The sequence below is a fragment of the Onychomys torridus genome, chromosome 15 (genome assembly GCF_903995425.1).
Source record: "Onychomys torridus chromosome 15, mOncTor1.1, whole genome shotgun sequence".
Classification (NCBI taxonomy): Eukaryota; Metazoa; Chordata; class Mammalia; order Rodentia; family Cricetidae; genus Onychomys; species Onychomys torridus.
Window position 1 is genome coordinate 72,226,230 of NC_050457.1, and position 15,061 is coordinate 72,241,290.

Below are 15,061 nucleotides of genomic sequence, written 5' to 3' on the forward strand. Positions count from 1 at the left end.
TTTAACAGAGAAGGTGGTAACTGACCTTCCTGACGAGGTACACAAGGGAAACTTGTGTGTGCCTACAAAATCCAGCTTTCCTGGGCTTTGGAAAGACTTTTTTTTTTTTTTTTTTGAGACAGGGTTTCTCTGTGTAGCTTTGTGCCTTTCCTGGAACTCACTTGGTAGCCCAGGATGGCCTCGAACTCACAGAGATCCACTTGGCTCTGCCTCCCGAGTGCTGGGATTAAAGGCGTGTGCCATCACCGCCCAGCTGGAAAGACTTTTAATGTTTGATGTTTTCATTCAGTTTCTATGAACTGAGCCTTTTGAGCAGAATTTTCCTAACAGTTGAGCATGCTGCCAGTAACCTAAGCATTTTGCTCAAACTGAGCTTGTCAATACATGGTTGGGTGACGGACTCTGGATCAACACAAAACCAGAGGTGAGTGGAGTGCAGGTGGCCTAACAGAACCACACATCCTTCCTGGTGATTTTTCTAACCTGTGCTTAGCAAATCTGTAAAAATCAGACATCTGCTGCTTATTTTAGCCTAAACTGGTTCACTAAGAATCATGGTGCCAAAGTATTTAGATGCAGCAAAATTAAAAGTTAGGGTTTTCTAATATCCTAACACAGTGGCTAGACATAACCCCTGACTTTTGTCAACGTTAGAACAATTTGTGTAATGACATTGTCAGTTTATTAGGAACATTTTTTTTCCTTTTAAATCAGCGATTCTCAACCTGTGGGTCTCGATGCCTTTGGGATCGAAGAACCCCTTTCACAGGGGTCACCTAAGACATCAGAAAACACTGGTGTTTATATTACGACTCATTACAGTGGCAAAATTACAGCTATGGAGTAGCAATGAAAATAATTTTATGGTTGGGGGTCAGCACAACATGAGGAAATGTTAAAGGGTCGCAGCATCAGGAAGGTTGAGAAACACTGTTTTAAAGGCTTTTCTGAGAAAAATTCACACTAAAACCAGTCAGACATTAGCTATTACCTCTTCTCGTTCTTTCTGAATTTCAGCCATGCACCATTTACTACCAGGACTGCAGAAAATACCAGAGCCCTCCCTCCCCACAAAAAGAGAGTTTGATAAAAAGAAATGTGCTGAAAGCATGCCTGGGAGCAGCAGAGTTGGCCAGGTAGACCCGGCCCAGTTAGAGGCAGTGCAGATTGGGGTTGCAGAAGTCAGAATGCCCTGTATATATGTCTGAAATCATCAAAGAACAAATTCAATAAAAGTTTCAAGCACAGATATTAGTGAAGTATTTAACTGAAAGCTATATTAAAAATATCCATCCAGTTTCATGAATGAAATCAAAACTAGTATTTCAGAAAGGAAATCATATAGTTTTAAGAGGAAAAATAGCTTACTTCTTTTTCTATATTCTTGTTATAGAAAAGCAGGGAGATTCTCTGAATGTCTTCAGACTTGAGCCATTGCCTGGAAATGAGAAAGACAGACAACATCAAACATCTAACCAAGAATCTGAAAGTATTTACTAAAAAAACACACAGTGTTGTTCTTTCTTGAATGTAAACCTGCTAAACTGAATATCTTTTTGGCATATAATGCCAGCTTATTTGGTTTGGATACTACAAATGGCTACAGATATAGCAGGATCTATAAGTGTAACATGCCTAGCCACACAATGCCCTTTTGGGAAAATCATATATTATAATTGTCATATTAAATTGAAACTGAAGTTAACCAAATTAAATAGCTAAAAAGAGAAGTCATTCCAAGGATACAACCATGTCCATGCTTCATCCACACTCACCCCCAAATCCTTTTATTATCATCTTTTCCATCTCAAGAGAGAAAAAACTGTCTTGGAATGAAGTCTTCAAAAGAAATGCTAAAAATAAAGATTTATGTGCAAGCATTGCTGTTGACTTAAGAGTCCTTTGGGCATATTCCCAGGAATAGCATAATCAGGTCATATGTAGGCATAGGCAGTCCTAGAGCCCAATGGCGGCTGCCTCTGCTGGAGGACTCAGGGCCTAGAGAGGACCCTTCTCCTTAACCGTGGGAGGCACTGAATGTAGCACTCAGTGTTCAGATTATGGCAAGTACCTGAGCTGCTGCTTCTTCCGCACTCAACAAAAATCCTTTAATGTCATTTCGACAGTAAAAACCATGTCAGAATAAAGTTTTCAAAAAGTTGCTGAAAATAAAGATTTATGTGCAAGCATTGCTGTGATCTCTTGACTTAAGAGTCCTTTGGGTATATTCCTAGGAATGGCATAATCGGGTCATATATAGACATATCATATTTTTAGTTTTTTTTCAGGGACCTTCATACTGATTTACACAGTTACTGGACTCATTAAAATAGAAATTTGTTTATGGAATCAAGAAAGAGGGGGCTGAGGAAGGAAGAAAAAGCGAGAATAAAGGATCACAGGGGTAGAGGTTAATACGGTCAAAATATATTATATACTTGTATGACAACATCTTAATGGAACCCAGTCCTATATACAATGACCACCCAACTAACAATCACTAAAAATACCAATATCAAGATCCATTGGTTTATAATGATGACCTAAATCTACAACATTATAAATTAAGCACATAAACCTGATACTGAAAAATAAATACAAATTATTTGGGTGTGCATACCCTGTCACACCATCAACTTTCATAAATCTGTTTCAGGTAGATACACTGAGGGTAGTATAAGGAGAAGGCCTCTCACTGGGATGCTTAGTGTAACCCCAGGCAACAGCAACACTGGGCACAGAGCACAGGAACAGAACACAAGATGGTTGAGAGGGCCATGCATTTGACAATAAAATGAGATGGGGGTGAAACAGAAGGACACACTCTCTCACATTTGTGATTACAGAAATACAAGCCACAATCCAAATCTGATAAAGAAAAGTACCTAGAAATACCAAGAAGAAATCATTCCTGATAGGTTTGTCTCACCAGTCATTGAAGGAGGCACATGCCCATATTTTTAGCTTCTTTAAATAAAAATTTCTCTAACTGAAAAGTTTAATAGTCTCAAATATGTGGAACTGTATATGTTTGTATATTCATATGTTTACAACTATACATATTTACATAGACATCTAGATGTGGCTTTTTGGCACTTTTATTATTTCTATCTATCTATCTGCCTATCAATCAATCTATCTATCATCTGTCTATTTATCTATTTACCTATTTATATCTTTTATCTATCTATCCATCTATCTCTATGTATCTATCTTTTACCTCTAACTGTGTATCTATGTATCTATGATTTTATGTATGTATGTATGTAAGTATGTATGTATATATGTATGCATGTATGTATGTATGTATGTATGTATGTATCTATCTATCTATCTATCTATCTATCTATCTATCTATCTATCTACTTACCTATCCATCTGTCTATCTTTATATTTAGGTATCTATGTACCTACCTATCTATCTGAGCACGTGCATTAGGAAATCTTAGATACATATGTTTTATATAAATTTCCAAAAATGTTATATAACTATTTAAACAATTACCAAATCACAAAAATTTCTTTTTAAAAATGATATTTATTTATTTCTTTATTATTTATTTGGGCAGGCACATGTGCCCATAGCACATATACGGAGGGCAGAGGACAACTTGAGGGAGTTTGTTCTCGCTTTCTACTGTGTGGGTTCCAGGGATCAAACTCAGGCCATCAGGTTTTGCAGCAAGCTCATTTGTCCACTTAGTCATCTTACTGGCCCCAAATTTCTAAATACAACACATTTGCAATACACTGAATAAAGGAGATACAGGATAAAGATTTGTGAGAAATCCTGGAATAAGAAGAAGTGAAATGGTCTGTCAGCCAAGCACTCAACAAGAGTCCAAATTAGGCCTCTGGGAGCAGACTTGCATGTATGATGATGGTTCATGACATGGCAGCCAGGAGATGAGCAAGGCTGAGGTGGATTTCCTCCAGGGTCTTAGACACCTTTGCTGTTCTAACTATCAGACTGTCACCACATCACCTTGACTGACTCAGAAGACAAGACTGTCAACAGCCCATTTCTAGCTGAGCTGCAGTGTCAAGGGCATATTCTGGGAGAGCTACCATTAAAAGTGCAATTGTCAACCACGCTGCTTCACCGAAGGTAGAGCTCCAGGCTTCAAAAACACCACATTGTCAGTATTTCTTATTACTGCATCTGGGGTAGACTTTCCTCTAGTTTATGAGACTATTGCAGGACTCAAAATCATGATTTTATTGCCACTTTTTAAGGTTCACTCTTATTTTATTAACACATTTTTATTTTCTGGAAGCAGTTTTTAAATTTTTAAATTAGGAGTCAAGAATTAACTTCTATTAAAATACCCAGAAAATAAAAAGTAAAATAATAATGAAATTTTGTTTTACTTATAATTTTTATTATGTTTTAATGGATTTTGTGTGCATGTGTGCATATGTGCGCTTAGGCACATATATGCCACTGCTGATGTATGGAAGTTAGAGAATAACTCGGGGGAACCAGTTCTTTCTGGTCCTGGGGATTGAACTTAGGTAGTCAGACTTGGTGGCAAGCTCCTTTACCTATTGTTCTATCTTACTGCCCCACCCTTAAATTTTTATTATACTCACTGTTACACCTGTATTTATCAGACTATGTATAGCACATGCGGGTGAATTACCCCAAATGTTTTCCCCCTTTATCAAAACAGAAGATTGTAATTTTAAAGATGCTTCGAGAAAATAGAAAATTGTAAATAAAATAAGAATGAACTTCAAAAACTGGAAATAAAATCAGTTTTCCCTTTGTCATCAGGGTGTGGCCTCCATGTCTAAGTTTACAGACCCTGTGTCCTGCAGGTGAACAGGAAGGCCCCAGGAGCAGGGCTCACCTGCCTAGCATTGCCCAAGCTCAGCATGGTATATCACAAGCCAGGAGTCCCTGAGGAAACAACTAATCCCAACAAATCCACATGCTCGCTTCCGTTTCCCCACAGCAAGGCCTGTCTGACCTGTGGCTTGCCCGAAGCAGTACGCAGTGAACAGATCTGACTCTGGTGTCTTTGGATTAAGAGACTACATTGGTTCTGCAGACTTGGTCTCTGTGAAGCCCCTGAAGGGCTCTGCATCCCCTCTAATGACTTGTACGACATTCACATGTAATATTATGACCTGTCTGATCTACTAGGCATGCAGGATTCCCACCGAGGTTTATCACAAACCTGACTGGACTAAGTGAACAGACAAAATTTATGTGGGCTGAGAAGGTCAGATACCCTCTTTGGAAATTGGAACTATAGAGCAACAAGAGAGGACAGGATTCAAAAGGATACTGAGGGAGGAAAAGAGCCGGGGAAGAGAGAGTAGAGGGAGAGAGGAAGGGGCAGACAGCAGCAACAGAGAGAACAGGAAACGTATGTGCGGTATCCACCGTCTCCCGATCTTTCCCATCTGATGTAACGGAAAGAAACTGCAGCTATGCCCAGCCTACGCTGTCCATGCTTCCCTGTTAGTTTATCGTGGTTTTGCTTCTGTGATTTATCTTTCTAGGTCTAGGAAAAATAAAAGAGACTACGAAAAAGAGCCTGTGTGAAGATGGCAGAAGCAGCTCCCCCATCCTCACTGAGAATACTGTGCACTAGAAGGCAAGTTCTGAAACAACCAAAGCCATGAGGCAGAGAGGCAGCCTTTCTATTGTGTATTACAGGTTTGTGTCTTCCTCCATTCCACATGTTGAGGCCCTGACCTCTATCACAGCTGTACTGGGATGTGGGGGCCTCTTGGGGTATTGTAAAGGTTAATGAGGCCATAGGAGCAGAGCTGCACTTGATAGGACTGGCCATCTCAAATCAGACAGAAACAATTGACCCTGAGCTCTGTGCACGTACCCAGAGAAGTAAGGCTGGTGTGTGAGTTTGTTGCTCTGATGCTGAATACATGCCAATCTGCAGAGAAATCACTGTTTTATATAAAGGACAAGAAACACTAATTGGTAATCCAGTTCCAATGGCATCCTTATGAGGAAACAAGATCATTATACCAAAACCAACAGGAGTTAATGGTTAGGGCACAACAACACATAATCAATGCCAACCCAACCCAAAGGCCAAAGAGCTTCCTTTAAACAGTTCCCTTTTCTGTTTCAAGAACAGTACAAGGTTCTTCTCTATTTCAGTCAGGAAATTTATGACAGAAGCACTTAAGACACCAGGAAGCATTCCTTAGGCAAAAATCTGCATGGGACCTGCCGTTTTTTAAGTGCATGTGTTTGAAAAATAACGATGCAGGGAAAATCAACAGTTCAAAGTTAACCTTAACAATGAAGCAAGGCCACCATAGCACTGTCTATCTGTCCCTTGGGAGGACAGAAGTGGCTTGGAAGGTAGGGGTCCTACCTGAGCACACACTGAAGCTGGGTTAGAGCTTGGAATTTTAGTATTACTATTGTTATTATTACTGGTGCTAAACTCTGTCAATGGACACGTGGTCCTCTTCCTTCTAATGTGTGTTATTCTGGGGGGAACAGAGCATCCTCTGCTGTTTTTTTCCAGTTGGATGACTCTCCATGTTCCTCGGTTTTGGCTGCTGGTAGCTTGCAGCTCATGGTTTGCTTCTTTATGGAATGCTGAAGTGTGTCCACTGGAGAAGTCAAGCCAGAGTCAGGCTTCTACCAGGTACTGCTCAGGACCCTTGAGCATGCAGGCTGATGGAAGGCTTTGACACTTTGCACACATGAAGGAGCTCTGACAGGTGATAATAACTATACTCCGCATATCTTTCTTGCAGCTCACCTGATCAAGTTGCTTCACTGCACAGACAAGGTAGGCTGACATCCATGCTGTACAACACACACCTGTGGCTCTTTCATAAACACTGTGCATATTTTGAATATCTATATGGGACAGTCTAGAATAAACATGCATTTTGCAAAGACAGGCAACTGATGATGTCTTGCAGCTTTACATGATGCTATATTAATTGAAGGTGAAAGTCATTTTATTTTTCAAAAATCAAGTTTGATGTAGTAAGTGAAGTAGATTAAAGATAGGAAATTTTCTGTAAATATTTTCTCATATAGACCTATTGTTGCTCATTATAATTAAATATTTAAAAAGCACTGATTGTCTAAGCATGCTGGATATTCCACCTGTTTTTGGCTTGCTGTTAGATCTTCTGAGACATAGGTGAGGTCCTCTATGGCACAGCTGAGTTCTATTACACAGGTGAGTCTCTCTACAGCACAGTCAAGTTCTCTCTAACTCAAGTGAGGTCCTCCATGACACAGGCGAGTCTCCCTATGGCACAGGTGACTTTCTCTATGACACAAGTGAGTCCTCTATGAAATGGAACAGTCTCTGTAACATAGATGAGGTCCTATGTTATAGCTGACTTTATGTGACACAGCCAAGTCCTTCTATGGCACAGGTGAGTTCCTTTACGACAGAGATGAGTTTTATGACGAATCTAAGTTTCTCCATGCTTACTAATTTTAAACTGTAACACCAAACAACCTGGGCCAACAAATATGGGCCATGGATTTGAGAGAGTGAGCAAGGGAATACATGGGAAAGATTGGAGGGAAGAAAGGGAATCACGAAATTGAAAAAAATGAAAGCAAAGAACATGATCTGTCACATAATTTTTCTCTGTATAACTACTTGCTATGCTGTTGGTTACTAAGTGACCAGATGGCTATTTTCTAGGCAGAACTTATTTGTTTCTTCATTGTATGTCAGAGATCCCACTAACAGGAGCTGCTACGAAGGACACTGGGAAGAAGCTGATGAATGGTCTGAGACACTTGGGTTCACCATGGTAAGGATGGCAGTGTTGGCTAGGAGACACTTGGAAAATGTTACACTGAATTAACACATTAGACTTTGATATAAGCTGATTGAGGATAAAAACACTCACTTTTGAGCATTGATCCCGTCAATGGCCTGGATCATCCTTTCATTCAATTCTTCTTCAAACCTCTTTTTCTGTGACTTAGTCCTATATGAAAAAGGAAACATTATGAGTGAGAATGTTAGTAGGAAGATAAACATTGGGCCAGTTCTCATGGTAACAAAGCATATACCACACTATGAACTGAAGAAGCGACCATAGCGCTTACTGTGGTTAAGTACATTGAGTTACTATTCTGTGAAACTCACTGGACTTTCAAATCACCGCTGAGAGCACCTGGTGTTTGATTTGAAAGGTCCTTTCTTCCCTAAGTGATATGCCAACTCAGGATGTGCAGCCCCGGTCAACTGCATTTTATGATTAAATCACACTGGCTGTAGAAATAACCCTAGAGAAATTTGATTATGTTAGTCATTCCTATATTTGATGTATTTCTCGACCAGTTTCCAAGAATTTGCAAAGCTACAGTCTTTGTTCAGACATTTTAAAGTTTCATTTCATATATAATATATTTAGTATTATTGTTGGCTTACATTAAGTATTCTGAGGTTGGCAAAAGTCACACTTACAGACAGCCTGCTTCTGTTTGTAGGCTTACAGATTACCATACTTGGTCTTGGGGAAGGTGATCTTTAGCTATAATGAGACAGTTCCTAAGTGAACTATGCCAATTAAAAGTGCCCCCCCCCAAAGATGGATAATTTACATGAGAATGGCATAAAGGAGACGGTGAGGTTGGCATCAATTTTAAAAGTTAAACATCTACTGGAAAGATTAAAAGCACAGGTTGGCCCTTGCTAGCCAGTCTAAATGAGACCATGCCTGTCTTTGCACACAGGAATCTAGATGGTTCAATACTAAATGGGTATATTTAATCTGGAATAACACTGGCACTCTCCTGAGGTCCTACTTGCCTACACACAGAAAAGACCACTAACAAACATATCAGGTGACACATCATTTATCTGTAATTAAATTTCAAAGAACTGTCAGTGAGACTCAGTGATTTTTGTATTCCCACAGTCTATATTTTGACTTTGTGTCTCTGTCGTTCTCTAAAAGATCAAGAGCAGATTTCATTCTAACACAAAAATGACACGAAGTGAGCCAGCTGTACACATCAAGCCAAACCAATTAGGAAGGTTAAGTACACCAAATTCAAATCCATTTGAAGAAGACACATTGGTTTGGGGCCTCTTTTGTTTGGGGTTGGTACTGGGAACTCATAGTGCCTTATGCAGGATCATCCTGTGCTCTACCACCAATCTCACCTCCATCCCCTTCACATTTCTTTTTTTAAATAAAGACCTTTAGCAATCATCTGGTGTGGACATGCCCCCTCATTTACAGACTCCCAGTGATGTATTTAGACCATTATTTAAAATTTCCAGTTCCATGATGAGGCTGGAGTTTCTGGACTTCACTTCAGTGGTTTTCTTTTTCACAGTCTAGCCAAGTCTAGGGAGATGCACAGTTAACTTGGGGCTCACAGGCAAATGTAACTATTTCCTGAGAGTTCAAGCTAAGGTATTAGCTCTGTTAATCTTCTCATTGTTAGTGAATACAGCCCATGCAGGGCTCACCATTTTAAATGTAATGTGAAGCAGCCACAAAATACATGTTATGGTGAGTCATTTGAATCGACTATCTGCATGATGATTCTGATATAGACACAGATTTGTCATTTGTGTGACCTCCACTGTGCACAGGATAAGGCACCTCTACCCCTGTTGTTCCAGTCACCAAGACATCTTCATTGGCTAGGTCCCTTTGATTCAGCACCGCTGATTTCTCTGACCTTCCACTAGCCCCTGAATCTGAGCTCAATTTCCCCACTGCTCAGTGCTCCAATCCTGCTTTTCAGTGTGTCAACACTCATCTAGATTGTTTTCCTCCTCAGATATGTCCAACCCTATATCCTGTGCAAGTCCACTTAAAGAGGCACAGAAGATGTCATGAGAAATCAGTGTCCTGGTCAGACAAAAACCTCAGAAAAGTTTGTAAGGGTCCAGGTTACAGAGCCCAGAAGTGGGAGGAAGCCTATTGAGCCTGACTCAAAAGCTGTGTTCTCTCCACATGCTTAGAGGTCACTAATTTCACCTCCCTGCCCTGTGCTGGGTTCCTATGAAGCATTTCCCACTATATCTTGTCCATTGAAACTGAGCTGCAAGGTGATGAATACAGATAGCAGAAGTTCCTGAGGGGAGCTGTTTACACATGTGTGAGCATCCCACCAGCCTCAGGCAGGTGATGTCTTCTCAAGGTATCTTACAGATAAAGAGATATTGTATGATCTTCTTAAGATTATTTGAAGTTCTCTTTAATATGGTATCCATGATGGGAAAATAATATTAAAAAAAATCCCAAGAGCCTTATCATCTTTATAACATAAGGACGGGAATATTACATTTCAATGCTAAAATTTCAAATTTGCAAAAATACAAATTAGAGTTAGTTGTAACAGTCATATGGAAGGGTTCTGGGAAAACAAACAGGCTTGACAGGTGTGTTTTCTTTTCACTTGGATATGTTGCATATTCTACAAGGAAATATGTTGGCTCTTATATTTTTCTTCCATTTCTGTAATATCAAAGGTAGTTTCTTTGTAGGGAATGGAAAGTTGCCTTAACTTTTGTGCTAACACCTTACATTAATTATTCCAATATTACAGTAAAGTGAAAGATAGATGGGGTAGGGTTAAAATTGTAGTGATGATAGCCACTAAGTGATAGCTCCATGGTTAACAACACCTGTTACCACTGCAGAGGACCTAGGTTCAGTTCCCAGCACTCATGAGATAGTTTCCAACCATCTGAACACCCAGCCCCAGGGACTCAGTCACCCTCTTTTGGCCTCTGTGGACACTACATGAATGTGGTGCACATAAATACATGCACAAAAACACTCAAACACATAAAATTAAACAAAAAAGACAAGACAGCAATATGATTTTATTGTGGACAGTGACAGGGCACACAAGGAAATTCTTGAAAAGATTTTCCTTTTTGAGCAGGGTGGGCAGCTTGGGTCAACTTTGGGATTCAAAACATAAATTCTAAATAGCAATTGAAAAAATATAAAACAATTCAGGTTTTTAAAACTCTGTATCTCTAATCGGAAGAGTGATTTCAAGAAAACATTTAACAGCGCAAAGAGTCGAGCAGGTGGTGTTTTCCTTTTCTCTTTCTCAAGCCTAATAACAAGACACTAATATTCTTATTTTTAGAAGCTGGGAGTAATTTGATAGAGCTCTTCATGGTAGCTGCTCTTTTGGAAGACACCTTTGAAATGGCTCTAACTGATGATAATTACTCTCAGAAATAAACAACAAGCAATATGCCTGTAGAAATTAGCAGTCAATGACAAGCCATACCTTAAGGTGCGATTTTGAAAATTATGTTGACCCATTGGCACATCCTGCAATTAAAAAAAAAAAAGAAACTGAATTAGTGTAAAAAACATCTTTCAGGAAGAACGTGGCAATGATTCTGAGATGGCACATATTTCTTCTTTTATCATGGTGAATATAGTTTAAATAACTAAGTGATAACCCATCTGAAGAAAAAGGGCTCATCACAAACACTTAAAATGTTGGTATAATTCATAAACATTGGACATGGGGATCCTGGGAGTAACAGCACAATTTGTTTTTTTCTTAAACTTTATAATCTTGAAATGTTCAGATATGGCTTTAAATGGTGGCCTCCAGAAGTCCTCAATTGAGTTATCAGAGACTCGCAGTCACCTGGAAATCAACCGTGGCATCACACACACACACATCAGATGGTCTTTAAAACACACAAGGAACTATAAATGTGTGTGGTCCATCCAAGGGCTGACCACTAATTCGGGCTGTAAGAAATGGCACCACCAGCTCCAGGAGTCCAACTGGCAAGAAAGAGGAGGGATTGTATGAGCGAGAATTGTTGAGACCAAGATTGGAAAAAGCACAGGGACAAATAGCCAAACTAATGGAATCACATGAACTATGAACCAATAGCTGAGGAGCCCCCAGCTGGATCAGGCCCTCTGGATAAGTGAGACAGTTGAATAGCTTGAATTGTTTGGGAGGCATCCAGGCAGTGGGACTGAGACCTGTCCTTAGTGCATGAGCTGGATGTTTGGAGCCTGGGGCTTATGCAGGGACACTTTGCTCAGCCTGGAAGGAGGGGACAGGACCTGCCTGTACTGAATCCACCAGGTTGAGCTGAATCCCCAGGGGAGTCTTTGCCCTGGAGGAGATGGGAATGGGGGAGGGGGCTGGGGGGAAGTTGGTGGTGGGGCGAAGTGGAGGACAAGGGAAGCCATGGCTGATATGTAAAATTAAATTATAAAATAAAAAAATAAATTTTAAAAGAGTTTTTAAAGACATGTAATAAATAATCTTGTTATCTCTCTGGGTAAAATTTTTGTTCCTGTTACAACAGTGACTAACACATTGTTGTAACTGTGACATTCAATGACTACTAATGTGGTTATGTGTGGAACTATGATTTGTAAATGTGAGTTCCACATTTTAAAACTTGAGTTCCACATATTTAATTTTCAATAAATACATTCTATTGGAAAAAAAGAAAGAAATGGCACCACCGATTAAATGTGTGAACTCCAGAGACAATGGTTAGAAGAAATGTCACATGATCGATGGAAGTTCCAGAAAGAGTGAAAGGGAGACACAGGTCAGGGCTGACAGGTAGATATCTCACTTCATAATAACAGCAAGAACTTCAAAAAAAAAAAAAAAAGAGAAAAAAAGAAAAAAGAAAGAAAAAAGCCTTATATACCTTTCTGCTTCCTGCCATCACTTCCTGGGATTAAAGGCGTGAGTCACCATGCCTGTCGGTTTCCACTGTGGCTTTGAACTCACAGAGATCCAGATGGATTTCTGACTCTGGAATGCTAGGATTAAAGGCATGTGCTACCACTGTCTAACCTCTATGTTTAATATTATGCCTGTTCTGTTCTCTGACCTCCAGATAAGTTTATCAACCACACTCCCTAGTTTAAGATACCCGAAAGGTTCATATGAACTCTTAACCCTGTCACCTCACCTGACACCCTCCTTTTGCTGGTTGTTGATGACTTCCCAGCCACCCCACCTCTGCTCTGCCCCCACCAGACACCACACTCACTCCTCTGAGGGACTGGACCTTGCTCTCCTGACGGGTCCTTTCCATTTGTTTTGCTCTTCCCCTGAGACTTTCCATACAGGGCAGACACCATTCACTCCTTGATACATTTCAATTTACCTCCCTCATGGGGTTTATTGTACTTGAAGTAACCTTACTCATTTGCCTTACTCCACTGTGATCTCCCACTGCCTATTAGAACATAAACTCCAGGCACCTGCCCCACCTCTGACCTCTGATGATTGATCACTCACAATCTTCTCTTGGTTTGCATCAATTTTTAAGTTAAGTATGTAACAACGATTAATGGTCTATGGATTTGAAAGAGAGCAAGGAGGGATACAGGGGAGGATTTGGAGGGCAGAAAGCGAAGAGGGAAATGATGCAATTATAGGATAATCTCAAAAATAACACAAATTATTCAAAAACTGTGCAGAAGTTGTAAAAGCAGATACACTTAATCCACAGCCTCCACCTGCTGGACTTAAGGATTTGTTGCCAGACTCCGAGGCAGGGGAGGAGGAACGACGGAACTTGACCTTCACCTGATGGCCGACCAGCCATGCTCTTTCTCAGCCAGTGAGAACCATAGAACACCACATTTTATCTCAACTGCATGCTAATTTCCTCACCGCATTACACATGAAACTGGACTCTGTCTCAAGACTTTAAGTCTACTGTTGGGATTATGTCGATCATCGAACTGTGTTTACTCTTTCTACTCCCTCCACATCGAGTTTCCATATTCTTTCTGCATCTTATTGCACCAGTCCCCATTGTTAGGACCTTTGGTGTTTCTGGCTGGGACCAGAACAGGGATCCGCAGTGATGGGGCAGGCATTCCTGTTACAGAGCCAGCACATCTGGGTTTTCAATAGTCTTGATAATGCCCATGAGCAGGACATCTGCCTTCATGTCTACTCCCATTAATATGCTCATGGTATTCTACTTTGTATGATAAAAAAGAACTTGGTTAAATAGTTTTGTCACAGTCAGTTGGGTAAATAATGATATGTTGGGTTATGGAGTTGAAGATCAGAGTGCCTCTGTGTTAGATTCCATGGTCCCATGGACTCAGGTAACCATCACTGTGGACAAGCATTGTGGCTGGAGATGAGCAGTCTTTTGCAACAGCAGGAGCTCCCAGGCCTCCCACCATGCCCATGGCTCTGAGGCAGGCATACCGTGGTACTGATCTTCCCATTCTCTGTGGTCATGCTATCCCTGTGGTGCAGATGTGCGAAGGGCTTGGCTGCTCCCCAGGACTCCAAGTACCGTGTCATGCGGACAGATGCCCTCATCTTGGCCCCATCTAGGGTATGGCGAGGTCTGAAGAGGTGCTGGGGACTCCGTCGCTCTCCCTTAGGAGGAGAAACAACATCAAAACTGGTACACTCCAACCTCCCTCCTCCCTCCCCTGGTCCTGCTCCAAGTCAATTGCTTTTTCTCTAGACAGTAAAACTTGCCTGCAACAGAAACTTAGTAGAAGTGCTAGATATATTAATGGATGATCATGCACAAAGTGAATCCTTCAGAGGAACTAGGGATCTGCTCTAGTTTGATTGGATGGTCTTATAACTAGGTTTGGCTGTGTTGGTCATACGAGGTGTTTTAGTGCTCTTGGCCTGAATACATGTTTTTGCCCACATCTTCCTGTCACTCACTGCTTGCCACTCATGATACTCATCAGACATTTGCCTCCAGATCAACAGTGAAGCTAATTAGAAGTGTGTCCCTGAAAGGTGAATCCCAGGCTATAGGGAAGCAACCGTAGATAAATGTTCATGGATTTGATCTTGATTTTGTGAACTTGGTTGGCATGGCTCAGAAGCCCATATTCCTGCTTTCTGTATCATTTATCAGCTGTGCCACTTGAAGACCATTATACAACTGCCCAGCGCGTCAGGGTCTTATGATGATAATACCCATTCGGCAGGAATTTGAGAGAAGTGAATAGCGTTGAAAGCTGTGAGTCCCTGGATCTCATCTTAGAGGCAGTGTGGACACAAGAAGAGACAGTGTCCTTATGTATGCCTATTTCCAGGGTGATGGCTCTCTTGGTA

At 40.7% G+C, this 15,061-nt stretch overlaps 1 protein-coding gene across 3 annotated transcripts in view; it reads right to left on the bottom strand.

Annotated features, from left to right (window-relative positions):
- The window catches only part of Adcy2 (adenylate cyclase 2), a 381,912-nt gene that overhangs the window by 88,673 nt on the left and 278,178 nt on the right, over positions 1-15,061 (bottom strand). For all 3 annotated transcript variants that reach the window (XM_036206713.1, XM_036206711.1, XM_036206714.1), the window contains 4 exons: positions 14,183-14,359; positions 11,243-11,286; positions 7,876-7,956; positions 1,369-1,438 (listed from right to left, as the gene is read on the bottom strand). In XM_036206713.1, coding sequence (XP_036062606.1) covers positions 1,369-1,438; positions 7,876-7,956; positions 11,243-11,286; positions 14,183-14,359 — 372 coding nt within the window. The remainder of the gene's footprint in view (positions 1-1,368; positions 1,439-7,875; positions 7,957-11,242; positions 11,287-14,182; positions 14,360-15,061) is intronic.